The sequence below is a fragment of the Heptranchias perlo genome, chromosome 13 (assembly GCF_035084215.1).
Source record: "Heptranchias perlo isolate sHepPer1 chromosome 13, sHepPer1.hap1, whole genome shotgun sequence".
NCBI classification, from domain to species: Eukaryota; Metazoa; Chordata; class Chondrichthyes; order Hexanchiformes; family Hexanchidae; genus Heptranchias; species Heptranchias perlo.
The window spans coordinates 46,434,467-46,447,270 of NC_090337.1; the positions used below are offsets into that span (position 1 = coordinate 46,434,467).

General features: G+C 42.5%; 2 protein-coding genes across 3 annotated transcripts in view; one reads left to right on the forward strand and one right to left on the reverse strand.

Annotated features, from left to right (window-relative positions):
* farsb (phenylalanyl-tRNA synthetase subunit beta) overlaps nucleotides 1-1,801 on the forward strand; it is a 57,814-nt gene extending 56,013 nt beyond the window's left edge. The window contains exon 17 of the mRNA XM_067995417.1: nucleotides 1,539-1,801. Coding sequence (XP_067851518.1) covers nucleotides 1,539-1,690 — 152 coding nt within the window. The 3' untranslated portion in view covers nucleotides 1,691-1,801. The remainder of the gene's footprint in view (nucleotides 1-1,538) is intronic.
* Nucleotides 1,802-8,566: 6,765 nt separating this feature from the next.
* The window catches only part of sgpp2 (sphingosine-1-phosphate phosphatase 2), a 32,706-nt gene continuing 28,468 nt past the window's right edge, over nucleotides 8,567-12,804 (reverse strand). For both annotated transcript variants that reach the window (XM_067995420.1, XM_067995418.1), the window contains one exon: nucleotides 8,567-10,391. In XM_067995420.1, the coding sequence (XP_067851521.1) occupies nucleotides 9,846-10,391 (546 nt within the window). In that variant the 3' untranslated portion in view covers nucleotides 8,567-9,845. The remainder of the gene's footprint in view (nucleotides 10,392-12,804) is intronic.

Genomic DNA, 12,804 nt, shown 5'->3' on the forward strand with positions numbered 1-12,804 from the left:
ATTTGAACTCAACCCTCACTCCATGAGTTTTTTTTTCTCTTTTGGGAGGAGAGGGGAAATAAGTTTCATCTCATTAAAGATGAATTTAAACATGCAAATTGCAATTGATTCTTTTATAAAACATACTGAAATATAGTTCTAAAAACTGCCCATGTGGACTGTTACTCTTTTATCCACCTTTATATTTTCCCTAGAGGACAAGAAACAAAAATGGTAACTTACTTCATACTTGGACAACATTTCCATTCAACTAAACTTCGTATAAATATTGAAATGCAACATTGTTTTAGATTCTATGCCCTGTGTACACTTTGAATTTTTCAAAACCATATATGAGAAAAAGTATGCATATAAATATGGTACAGTGATACCTCTGGGAAAACTAGAGTTTAACAATTATTGGTAAAATGGGAAAATTCAAATAAGAAAATGTTTCTTTAAGGATTCTATTACTTCAATTGCAACAAAATGAGTGGTATAGCCACTAATTTTTAATGAATTTTGCAGAGGAAGTGTTTTGAAATCTTTCTGTTATTGTAAAAGAAAGGAATTGAGAGATCAATTCAAAATGAATTTTAAAACAAACCACCAAAGTCATATTTATCAGATAATTGTTCTATTATTTAGCATTAATTTCTTAATTTCCAAGACATTGCAGAGTGGGTATGTGTTATTATAGAAAATTATTCTTTTGTGACTTTTTTTTAATTCTGCAAACTTTAGGGCATTCTTATTTATTGAACAATAGTTAGTATGTCAGCATATCATATTTTTGTTATACGTTTGGTAGCTGTGCTGTTTACTATAGACTGAAAACCAAGATATTTCTATATCACCCACGTGCAGAGTGTTTTTTGCCACAGTCAAAATGAAAAGACTTTGTGCTGTATCGTGTCTGAAAAATTTATTTTCTATATACCTCCTCTGATCCTAGGCATAAGTAAAGCAGGACTGCAGAAATGTACAGAAACAGAGAACACCTAGAGCACTCTGAATGTGAGGGAGGGTTTTAGTGGACAAAAATGAGATGCAACCAGTTCAAGCATCTATTCAAAGAGTTAACCACTTTATGATCACATGCAGGAAGAGTGTATGCTGATATGGAAGAGGGACAAAGTAGAAGAATACAACACTAAAAAATAGCTTTCAAAAAGCTACGATTTTATTTTTAAAAATCAGAAGAGGTGACCTCTTGTACACTTTTAATTACTTATAACTGCAAACACTGCTTAGTTCTTTGGTGAAGAAAACTTTGATGGTATTTTGTGCCTTTGATGGTTAATTATCTTGAAAATGTGATAAAGACTAGTTACTCATTTGGATTCTGAAAAAAAAAGAGGTTCGGCCACCATCATCAAAGTGTAGCTCACTTCTGACCTGCGAAAGACAATTATAAATTTTCATTTAGAGCTGTTGAAGATTTAATTAAAGGCATTATCAGTTACCAGCTGCAGGGCAGTGCGAGGGAAGTGAATTACATCTGGTTATTGAAGGTGGAGAAGTACTGATGGTTTTTGTTCTGTTTCTTCCTTTTATAGATTCCACCTTCTTCCCGGGTCGATGTGCAGAGATCTTTGCTAAAGGTCAGAGCATAGGCAAGCTGGGAGTTCTTCACCCCGATGTTATCACCAAATTTGAACTGACCATGCCCTGTTCTGCTCTCGAAATTGACATTGAGCCCTTTCTTTGAAGGATGTGACTGCTTCTTAGTTCTTATCACACTTGTGTCCTTCAGTCATTCTGTGCAAAGAGCAGCTACCGACATTATTCAACTGTAAAGATAAATATTTAATAAGGCAAAGGATCCTGTGTCTGCTTTGTGGTTAAATATGTTCTCCTTACTGTAATTTTACCAGTTTGCTTGATACACAATAGTACATTCTTTATAATAAATTAGCAAAAGCTATAAATATACAATACTGCAACATATCATGACATAAGTGTAACATTAGAAATAAAAAAAAAGTTAAAATCAAAATGTTGATACATAGAGCTCTAACCTACCTGCTGTAATAGAATCCATTCTACTTCAAGAAATCCCCTTCAGTTTTCTAATATATATATATATAGTACTAGCAGCAAACATTATGTAGAATAAATGCATATGTAACTGATAAAATAGTTTTAATAAGAGGCACAAAGCCAACTTGAGGGTTCCCCCTATTGGATATTACTGTGGGTACCGGGTACAAAAAGTGGCAGCTGCCAATAGCCACCGTTATACATTTTATGCTCCAAATGGGTGAAGTGCCTAAATTGTGTAATGTTTAAGTAATGTTCGCATGTCTGCAATGAATCAATTATTCTGCTTTGTCTAATCCACAAAGATATAATAGAATTTACTTAGTTGAATTGGTGCAGTTTCCACATTACTTTCAATTGTGGGAACTGGACTACACATAAAAACTAATGATTTAAAAAAAGAATACATTCAGAAAAATATTGAGTATTGGCAATGGCACTAGGATGTTGTCTACCCGACGACAATGCCTAAACTTATATCCTATTCTTGACTGTCAGTGGTGCTCTTGATTAGGCTATTTGTGGAAATGAATGAGAAACTAAGGGTTCTTTCTGTGCCAGGCATGTGGACCTATCAGTTGTCAAGCAAAGATCAGGATTTGCAGTATTATCTGAATGCTGGATTATTTTATGGACTGGGTCAGTTTGTGGTGAACAACATTCAGATGGTGATTGACCTGTTGTGCAATTCTAGGATTTTCTGTTTTTATTTTACAAAGTTGATGATAATGAAGATATATCTTCAGAATTTTTAAACTGTTGACTATTATGATTTTTATGAGGGAACTATTACTCACCTGAAGCTGTAAAAAATTTGCTGAATAGTAGCTTAGAGTAGGATTCACTTACTTGCATATTATTCTCAATTCTCTCCTCTTAACTATCATCCTTTGCAACTTCCTTCATTGCATTTGAAATTACTTAATGTTCTGTCGATTGGCTGGCAGGATGCAGCAATTTTTTTTCCCTGCAGTTGTATGGCCCACCACGGTGGCCTGGTTTAGAACTAATGAAACCCATCTCATGCCCTATGGGCATTTTTAAACTTTAGAAGCCGAAATAGTTCACTTTTTGTTGCCAGGAAATCCTGGCAGTCGCTAACTATTTCACTTGCTTTGGAATTTGTTTTGTGTGGGTAGTAAATATGAAACATAAAAACAATTTTTCCAAAATTGTTACACGCAAACAAACTCTAATCTATGCCCATAGATTTATATAGAGTGCATCTTAGCCTGCATGCAGATTTTGAAGAAAATGCAAGCTATTTCCTTAATCTCCATATAGAAACTTATAGATAAAATTGCCTTTTAAAATTAACTTCATCTACTGCTGGCATCCTAAATGATTCAGTAAATCAATCCATTGAGTCGCTGAGGCATACACACCAGGAAGTCCTTGGTTCGATCCCAGGTCTGCATTGAGTTAGCTGATCTCGGTCGGGTAAGTGATAGGGGTACTACAGTTGGTTTCAGCGTTCCTTGGTTAAAGAAGGGAAAATTGGCCAGACTTCCTCCTTCTGATCTCCATCCAGTGACCCCTGCTGCAAGTGCACATATTTGGAATTTGAAAAACATTTTCGTGAGTGTGGATTTTTCTTGCTATGGTTTTCTTCTAGTTGTGTAGTACAGGCTGGTGTGTAGAGTACTTTGGAATACTTAAAAATCATTATTTCAATAATGTCGTTAGTTGACATTTGATCAATAAAGAGGCTGCAGTGAATAAGTGTGTGTATAAAATATAAATTGCACACTTCGGTGAGACATTATATGCTTGTTACCAATCATATGTACTATTTGATCGTATAATCATCCCTTAAAAAATAATTTGCCTGCCTCCTATGGGTGTTATATTCAGAGAATAATAATTGCCAAAGAAAGGTGGCTTGCATATCTTTAGATATTGCAGTCTTCATTCTTCATGTGTACTTCCCACTCTCTGTCCTCATGTATTATCAGATCAGCCAAGTATCACTCCTTGGTTTAAAAATGTCACCTGTTTTAATGTCACTTTAAAATACAGTTTCCCAAGAAGTGGGAACTTGCTATCCTGATTCATGAGGGTCTTCCACTTTCAGTTGAATATACCTTGCCATATGAACAGGATCGTTAGCTGCTGGTACAGCTGGTTCACCCATAGATGCTGATTTTAATTGTTTGTACTCCTTGTCTGACTAAGCTTCCCCCCCTCTCATGGTAAGCATGTGGCAAAGGTGTAATCGAACACTTTTAGATTACATCTTCAAAGATTGATTATTTATTTTACTCCTGATCTAATGAAGCTTAAGTTAAGACTTGTGGGATTGGCTTGATGGGGCTTTCGGTGCTTCAATGATTATAACCATAACAGCACCAGGGTTCCTAAGAATGCCAAGCAGAATATCTCCCAAGACAGTCAAATGATCAGTTGTCTTGTATACGGTTGTGTTTTACATTTAATTTGTTCCTAGGTATTCGGCAGAGTGGCCAGTATCACCCATTCTTTTTATCGGGCTATTAAACTGCTGGTAGCTAATATTCCAGCTATTCTGGACATTTGTCAGAGAAAGAACATTAAATATCCCTGCATGTGGCTGTTCCTTTATACATTTCTAGCCCCGGTTCTCCTCAATATGTTGGAGTGCATTTGGCATTATGATGCTCTGGTAGGGTATAAGGTCAGTTATGCCAAGCTGGATACCAAGATTTTGTGTAAAACTTTACACTCTGTGGTTCAGCAATCTTTCTTATTTCATTAGACTGGCTAAACTTTTCAGTTTCTGGGAGCGTAAGTCACTCCTGAACTCCATGACTGTACCGTGCTAACTATTTTCTGTGCCTCCTCTCTAGAACATGAATAGACAGGGTTGATTTTAACACTCCCCATCCCCCCTCTGCGGCAGAAACCAGGTGAGGGGGCAGTTATTTCTTGCCCAATCTGGCTGTTTGTAGTGTCAGCCCTGGCTCAGTGGGTAGCACTCTTGCTTCTGAGTCAAAAGGTCATGGATTCAAGTCCCACTCCAGAGAAGAGCATAAAAATCTAGGCTGACACCCCAGTGCAGTACTGTCGGAGGTCCGTCTTTCGGATGAGACATTAAACCGAGGCCCCATCTGCCCTCTCAGGTGGACGCAAAACATCCCATGCCACTATTCAAAGAAGAGCAGAGGAGTCCTGTCCAATATTTATCACTCAATCAATATCACTTAAAAAAAAACAGATTATCTGGTCATTATCACATTGCTGTTTGCGGGAGCTTGCTGTGCACAGTTTGGCTGCCACGTTTCCTACATTACAACAGTGACGACGCTTCAAAACTACTTAATTGGCCGTAAAGGGCTTTGGGACATCCTGAGGTTGTAAAAGGCGTTATATACGTGCAAGTTCTTTTTTAGCAATTTTAAATTGTAAGGGGCAAGGACACTCGCCCCAAGCTGGTGGTCCTCTTTAAATAATGTGATCGGGCTCCACTGATGTCATCGGGGCCTGATCTACCATTTTAACCTGAGACCTGAGCAGGGGGCCGAGTGGTGGCTTCCCCGCCAGACCAAACCTGCCAGAAATAGCAGCCGTGACCAGAAGAGGCCCAGCAAGGTAGGATTTAAAAATTTTAATTACAGGTTTCCTTGTGGGCTAGAAGGAGCAGGAGTGCTTCTCTGAGCCTCATGAGGAAGCCTTGAGCCTCCCCTCCTGGGCAGTGTTCCGCTGGGTCCCCGGCAGCGGCCTGCTGCCGCCCAATTTTAATGGCAAGCATGCGCTTCCTGCCGACTTCCCCGCACAGGGTATGGAAACTGCAGTCAACAATGGAGCATGTGGTCAGCTCTATGCCCACAGTGACGAAGCCTCCAGTGACAGCTTCGATGGAAGCTTAGACTGTTGTCATTTTGGCTCGGGGTTCCAGCATTTCCTCTGGCTTTCAAAGCATGAAGGAGAGCATCCAAAGTGTTACATCACTCCTGCACTCTTCTCGCGCAGAGCAGTGGGAGTGCTGAGGTGCAGCTCCATGACAATGTCACTGGCTCCATGGGAGAGGCACATCTGTCCTCTGTCAGGATGACAGCACGCCTGCTCTCCCACCAGCCTCTGAACCAGTGCCCATGTTGGTGCCAAACAGCCAACTGGGGAAGACTGCCCTGGATGCCACTGAGATGCTGCAGCTGAGCCCTCTAAGGCCAGAGCTTCTTAAAGTTGCCCACCACAGCCATCTCAAGTGCCCTCAGTGGAAGTTCAGCAGCCTTTCACCTCCCTTGCAGTGGCTGGTGGGGAAGCACCTCACAGGATTGGGCAAAAGAGCATGGAAGACAGGCACCAGGAATTTGCATAAAAGTGATTTTTAGTGTTCAAACTTCACTGTAATCAATAGTGAACTGAACCATACTCAACCAGTTTGCCGTGGCCTCGTAGTTTCTTTGCATTGGTGTTGGTGTCGAATATGAGGGCATTCATCAGCTGGGTATAAGGAGTGGGTATTATGGTAGGAGGTACTGTTGGTGCATTTGGTGGGAGGGGGGCAGGGAGGAGAGGAGAGGTAATTCAACAGAATCACTCATTGATAATTTGGTACCCTAAAATTCCGGCAGCTGGCAGCTTGGCCACCCTGTTTGTCCTCAATTCATCATCTTTATCTTGCTTTTCTACTTCTTCCTTCTGATGTGGCATCAGGGGTTGTTCCCTTTGCAGGGCGAAGTTGTGGGGAACGCAACGTACTACGACAAATCTGGAGACCCTCTCTGGGCCATACTGGAGGGCACCTCCAGATCTATCCCGGCAGCAGTACCTCTGCTATACAATGCCAATAGTTTGCTCTAACAGAGCTCTGGGTGAGGCGTGGCTTTTATTGTAGCACTCCTCAGCGTCTGTGCTCAGGTTCCTGACTGGAGTCGTGAGCCACGTGGTCAAGGTTCCCCCTGGTCCCCAAGCAGCCAGCTTGACACCTGATGGTGTGGGTGGAAAAAAGGGGGTATTGAGGATTGGCGTGGGATAAATGCGTTATGACTACTGCCAGGAAACTTGGCATAGACCTGCATGATCCTCCGCCTATAGTCACATACCAGCTGCACATTTAAGGAGTGGAAGTCTTTCCTTTTGACTAATAGTCCGGGGTCTTTGTATGGAGTATGCAGGGCAATGTGTGTGCAATCAATGATGCCCTGGACCTGTGAAAAGCTCGCAATTCTGGCGATGCCCAGAGCTCTTTTCTCTTATTTAGCTGCATCCATCGGAAAGGTGATAAATTGGTTGTGCTTTTTGAAGAGGGCATCTATGACCTGCCTGATCAGTGCACAGCAAATTGACTGATATATCTAATGTTACCTGTTGCTGTCTGGATTATCCCAGAGGCATGGACATTGAGTGCCACAGTGACCTTTACAGCCACAGGCTGTGATGTGCATGACCTGGTGCTGGGCTGCAACAGGTGATGTAACGCTGTAACTGCATCCTTGGTGAAATGGAGCTGCCGGTCACACTGTTTCTCACTTAAGTTGAGGTAGGAGATTCCATTGCAGAAGGCCTGCATGGTGTAAGGCCTCCTGCGCCCTCCCCTCCTTTGCCCTCTTGTGCTAGCAGCTGCAGATCTCTGCTCTCTTGATCCTCCTCCTCCTCATCCTCCAGCCCCAATAACACATTTTTCACCAATCTGCAATGAAATAGTGCTGAAATTCCTAAAAGTCAGTTGACCTTGAGATATGGCAGTCACAACAGCCAAAAAAAAAAGGCCTACTAACTAGAGGCTTACCTGAGTTTGGCTTAGGATTGATTTAATGATCACTGCTACAGCCTGCTTGCCTACTGTTCGCACCAAGAATTACTGGGCGAGGTTAAGAATCCATGAGTTTGGCACTGCCACAGTTCAATTTGGGAAAAGGGCCCTTCAACAGGTGATGGACCTTTATTTTAATGAGGCCCCCGCTGCTTACAGGTGGCCACTCAGATGACTAAAAGTCATCTGACCCAATATGAGACGGCCAGGGGAGATCGGGCATGGGACATCAAAATGCGTCCCCTCGCAATATTAATTTTATGCCCAAAAATCATTGCATTTGTTGAATTTCTCCCTCATACAATCTCTTTGTAATTCATTAAGTTATTCTGGAGAGGTTGAGGTTATACACTAATTCCACTTCTAATGGTTAAAAGTAATATTGATTGACACCATGAGAAGGGTTTAATTACTTTGACATTGTTGCTACAACACTAACTTAATTTGTGAAGGGATATAATCAGGATCTATCTTGCAATAGATTGCTTGGATGTTTGCTTTTCAGTTTAAATGATAAACCAGAAATACACCTCATTTTAAAAGAGCAGAACTACCTCTATATATAGATTAATCGTCTCTGAACGTCACAGACATTTTACTAATCTGCTGTGAGTAAGGATACAAATGTCACCACTATTCCAATACAGAATTCCAAAAGTAATTGTAAACAGATTAAGAAAAATTTGTAGGTCAATTTTTCATTGCATGGAACAGGAATGATTTACAAAATAATCAAGGTTGTAATTCACTGTAGAATTGCCTTGGATTCATTTCATGCATTCAGTATCAACCATCTTAAGATCCCTTTATTTCGTGCATGTCGGCAAAACCTGTTTCTGTAGAGAGCTTTGCTGATATTTTTAATTTGCAATATTTTCATTTTTAAATAGGGTCTGCTGTTTATGAGAGAGGGTTTACAGATTTGTTTTAAGTAGCTTTTTCACTGCGAAATACATTCATAATTTCGTTGTTACAACTTTGCTTAGTTACGACTGATTACTTATAAATAAATGATTGTTTCACTGTCTCTTCACCTTCACCTCCAAGAGTCCATTTTTTCCTTATGATTCTGAAGCATCTTGGGACACTTTTTTTCTATGTTAAAGGTGCTATATAAATGCAAGTAGTTGTTATGACTGCTTTTAATTATCAGTACAATACACACTTCAAAACATATTCAAAAGTTAAAATGAATCATTTGTGGAATAAATAGAATAATGTGTCACGTAATTTGTTAATCTTTCATTTTTGGGATTGTCATAATCCATCTATGGCCATGATACTCAAAACTTCTCACTCTGACACGTGAAAGAACATGAAATGGTGCCATTTGGTGCAAAATCCCATATGTACCACAAACTAATAACATGCATCTTTATGTTCTAGTGGAATGACGAACGCTTTCACAAAATTTGAATCAATCAATTGACAAAAAAAGGCTACTGGAAAAGATGGAGGTATTTTTGGATATAGTTAATTACTTATCAAAAACAACTGTCGTTAACTTTCAATTACAAAAAAATTGGTTTTAAAGTTAATTTTTTTGCCAACACAAAGCAATCCCTGATCCAATACCCCCAAGAAAGTGGTTCATATTCATTAAGCTACTCTGCTCGATTACAGTACAGTTAAATAGGACAGCTGTTGAAAAGTTGTGTGGTGAGCAGTACATTAAAGCAGCAGGATGTAGAGCCAAGGAGTGATGGGACGTAGGTTCCATTCTTACAGTCCCTCAACTCAACTCAAGCATGTCACAGTTGGGAAGCTGAAAGACCAGGAGAAGGAAAACAAGAGCAGGAATCATTCCAGGCCTCTCTTGCACACTTAATGGTTGGTTCATCGCATTGTCATCACAACCCTGGAGGTCAGCCACACATGCTCTTGGCCAGCAATAGGGCATGTCCTGGAGACTGGGAAAGCAAATAACTTCAAAAAGGATTTCATACACTCTCAAAAATGAGTTAAATGGAAAGGTGAGTCTTGATCGTGTTTGCAGGAAATTTATTTCCAGCAGGTCTTCATCTACACATGAAATGCATCTCAGATCCATATGAATTCACAGAGAAATCGCTCAATCTACTCAAAGTCCTCAGAGTAGTCCAAGTAATTGATACAGCAAAGGCACTACTACTGTTGCATTGAAGCCAATTGATGAATATGTTGCAAATTTATATGGTACTTCAATCTCCAGTCTTTTCCTAGCTTCCATATCATGCCCTGGAACGTCAAACCAAGCACACAGCACTTTGAGGGAAAGAGTTTTGACAACTTGGCGAGTGACAACCAGAATGAAAATTCCAATGAGAAAGCGTGCAATGGCCAACCACACAACTTCCAGGGTTATAGAAGGTAATTCAAATGGGAGAGATCCTGTAGGCTCATATGTTAGACCATATTGATAGTTCATCCAAAAGCCAACTGTACATCCTGATGCAACACCCAGGATAATGGTGGTGTCCCCCCTGGTTGGGCTGTAATGATCTAATGCTGGATAGGTATAACTCATGAAAAAGGGCATAACCACTGCAATGATGGGAGTTAGAGGACTAGTTAACTGCAAATCATCCAGAATGTTCCAGAAAGGGTATGTAAGTGCCATAAGCACTGCAGTAATAAAGACTCCACAGATCACATCCTGAAAATTAATATAAACAAAATTAGAGTACATTGACAGAGTAAAGTTGCTATTAAAGCTACTTCAGTGGTATATTTTTGAAAAATCCCAGTAATAAAATTAACAAGTTTTCTGAGCTGATGGGCACAGTGCAGTAAAATCTTGTTAGCAATTAAAAGTTAACAATCATTAGGCTAGAGTTCTTGTATTTCTTTCCTGAATTTTATCCCCTCTCTTGTCTTTTAAAGGTGCTAACTCTTTCTGGAGTACAGCTCCATGAATGCCAGAAGCCCTCCTGCTAAACTGGCCACTCTTTGTGTGTGAGCATCGACATTAAGGGCTCGATATTAGGAGGGAGGTGGGTTGGCAGCGGGGGGTCGACTGGGCTAGTGGGTAACGCACCCAGTGAATTCGGGGTGCTCCGCACATGATCGCAGCCTAATTGAAGGCACTTACCTTGGCTTCCGGGTTTCGCGCTGGAAAGCTGCGCAGCGGGCGGACTGTGCATCCACATCATAGGCTGTCAGCTGGAGGAGCCCTATTTAAATGCTGCAGAAAGAAGCCAAAATTACAGCATGGAGCAGCACCGGAGGAAGGCTGCTCCCAGGTTTAAAGGTGCCTCACTCCAGGTCCTACGGGATGGGGTGAGGAGGAGGGGGAGGACAAAGATCTTCTCTCCAGCGGATGAGAGGAAGTGGCCTGCCTCTGCCACCACGAAGGCCTGGCTCGAGGTGGCAGAGGAGGTCACCAGCACCACCAACATATCACGCACCTGCATACAGTGCAGGAGGCGCTTCAATGACCTAAGTAGGTCAGCCGAAGTGAGTACACTTACTCATTCCCCTACACTCCGTCTGCCACATCACCGCCCCCACCCCACATCTCCTTCTGCACTGCCAACACTACTCTGTCACATCACTCCTCACACCCACTCAAACCTCATCCTCATCTTACCTGTACTTACTCACCTCGCCAGTACTCATCCCGCCACTACCACTCAACCCAATCCTCACCCTCTCATGCATCTCTTTCACAGTCAGCCTCACCCAACCTGCCACTACCTGTGCTGCAGCCACAGGGCATGCATCACATATGTGTAGTAGGAAGCGTAAGGCAAATGTGTCGTGAGCATGAAGGGGATGCACAAGGGTGTTTGAGGGTTTGTCATGGTTTTTACTTATATTTGATTTCTGACCAACTCACATTACATATTATATTGTCACCACAAATGCCACGTCTTTGCAAATCTTGTCTGGTTTGTGCAATAATGCCCTTTCCTGAGGATCACCATGAAGACCCACAACCGATGCCACCCATTGTGTCACTGCAGAGTGGGTGTAGGTGTATTTGCAGGGCTCTTTTGTGCAGACGACTGAGAGACGTCGGCGATGTCCCCGGTGGCACCTTGGAAGGATGTGGAGAAGTTGTTGAGGGCAGTGGTGACTTTGATGGCCACAGGTAAGAAGATGGTGCTTGGGCCAGCCGGGAGCAGCTCGGCATGAAGGAGGCTGCAGATGTCCACGACTACATGTCGAGTGACTCTGAGCCTCCGTGTGCACTGCTGCTCAGAGAGGTCCAGGAAGCTGAGCCTCTGTCTGTGGACCCTGTGGCGCGGGTAGTGCCCTCTGCGACGCATCTCTCTCTGCGGTTGCCCTCCCTCCTGCTGTACAGGTGATGTGTCACAGCACTGTGTTGTGGAGCTCCACGTGTCAGAGGTGGACGGCGAGGCTGGTGATGCTGTTCGTCCTCCGAGGAGGTCATGACTGCAGCTATGGCGGCCCCCATCCGGAAGATGTATATTTGAGGGGGTCTGCAAGGTAGGTACATGTGTCTGCACACCGGGGTTGAGGTTCCAAGTTGTTGAATTTTATTGTTAGGAGGAGGGTGGTGGAGGCCAAACTTTGTCCAAAGTGACAGAGTGACCTCCTGCAATGAGTGAGGGTCTCCCCCCCCACCCCCCCCCCCCCCCCCACCTGTCAAATGGACCTTTGCAGCTGGTGCCTGCAACACGTCCATTTCAACTCGGAGTGTTTCCCCCAGTAGGGGAAACACGCTCAGTTGAGATGAAAATTCCACCCCTCCTAAAATATCCTACAAATCAGGTCTGCTAACGACCTGAACTATCGCATTAATTGCCTTAAGTGGGATAAGCCGACGGGAGTCCCACATGCGGGGGCTGCGCACGCATCTAAGCGCGTCACTGGGGAACCTGGAAGTGGGCGTGTTGGAGCTGGGCTCCGGACCCGCCCCGGGAATCCCCGATTTTCGGAGGCCTCCCCACCACGAAGCCGTCGGCTCGGACGTCCAAAAATTGAGCCCTAAGTGTTGGTTGGCTATTTGGCAAGGGATGGCATCACAGCTAAACCCAATCCTGTCCTTGCCTGTTTGCTTATCCATTAACATTGCTGGAAAGTAATCAGGAGTGGGAACTTTA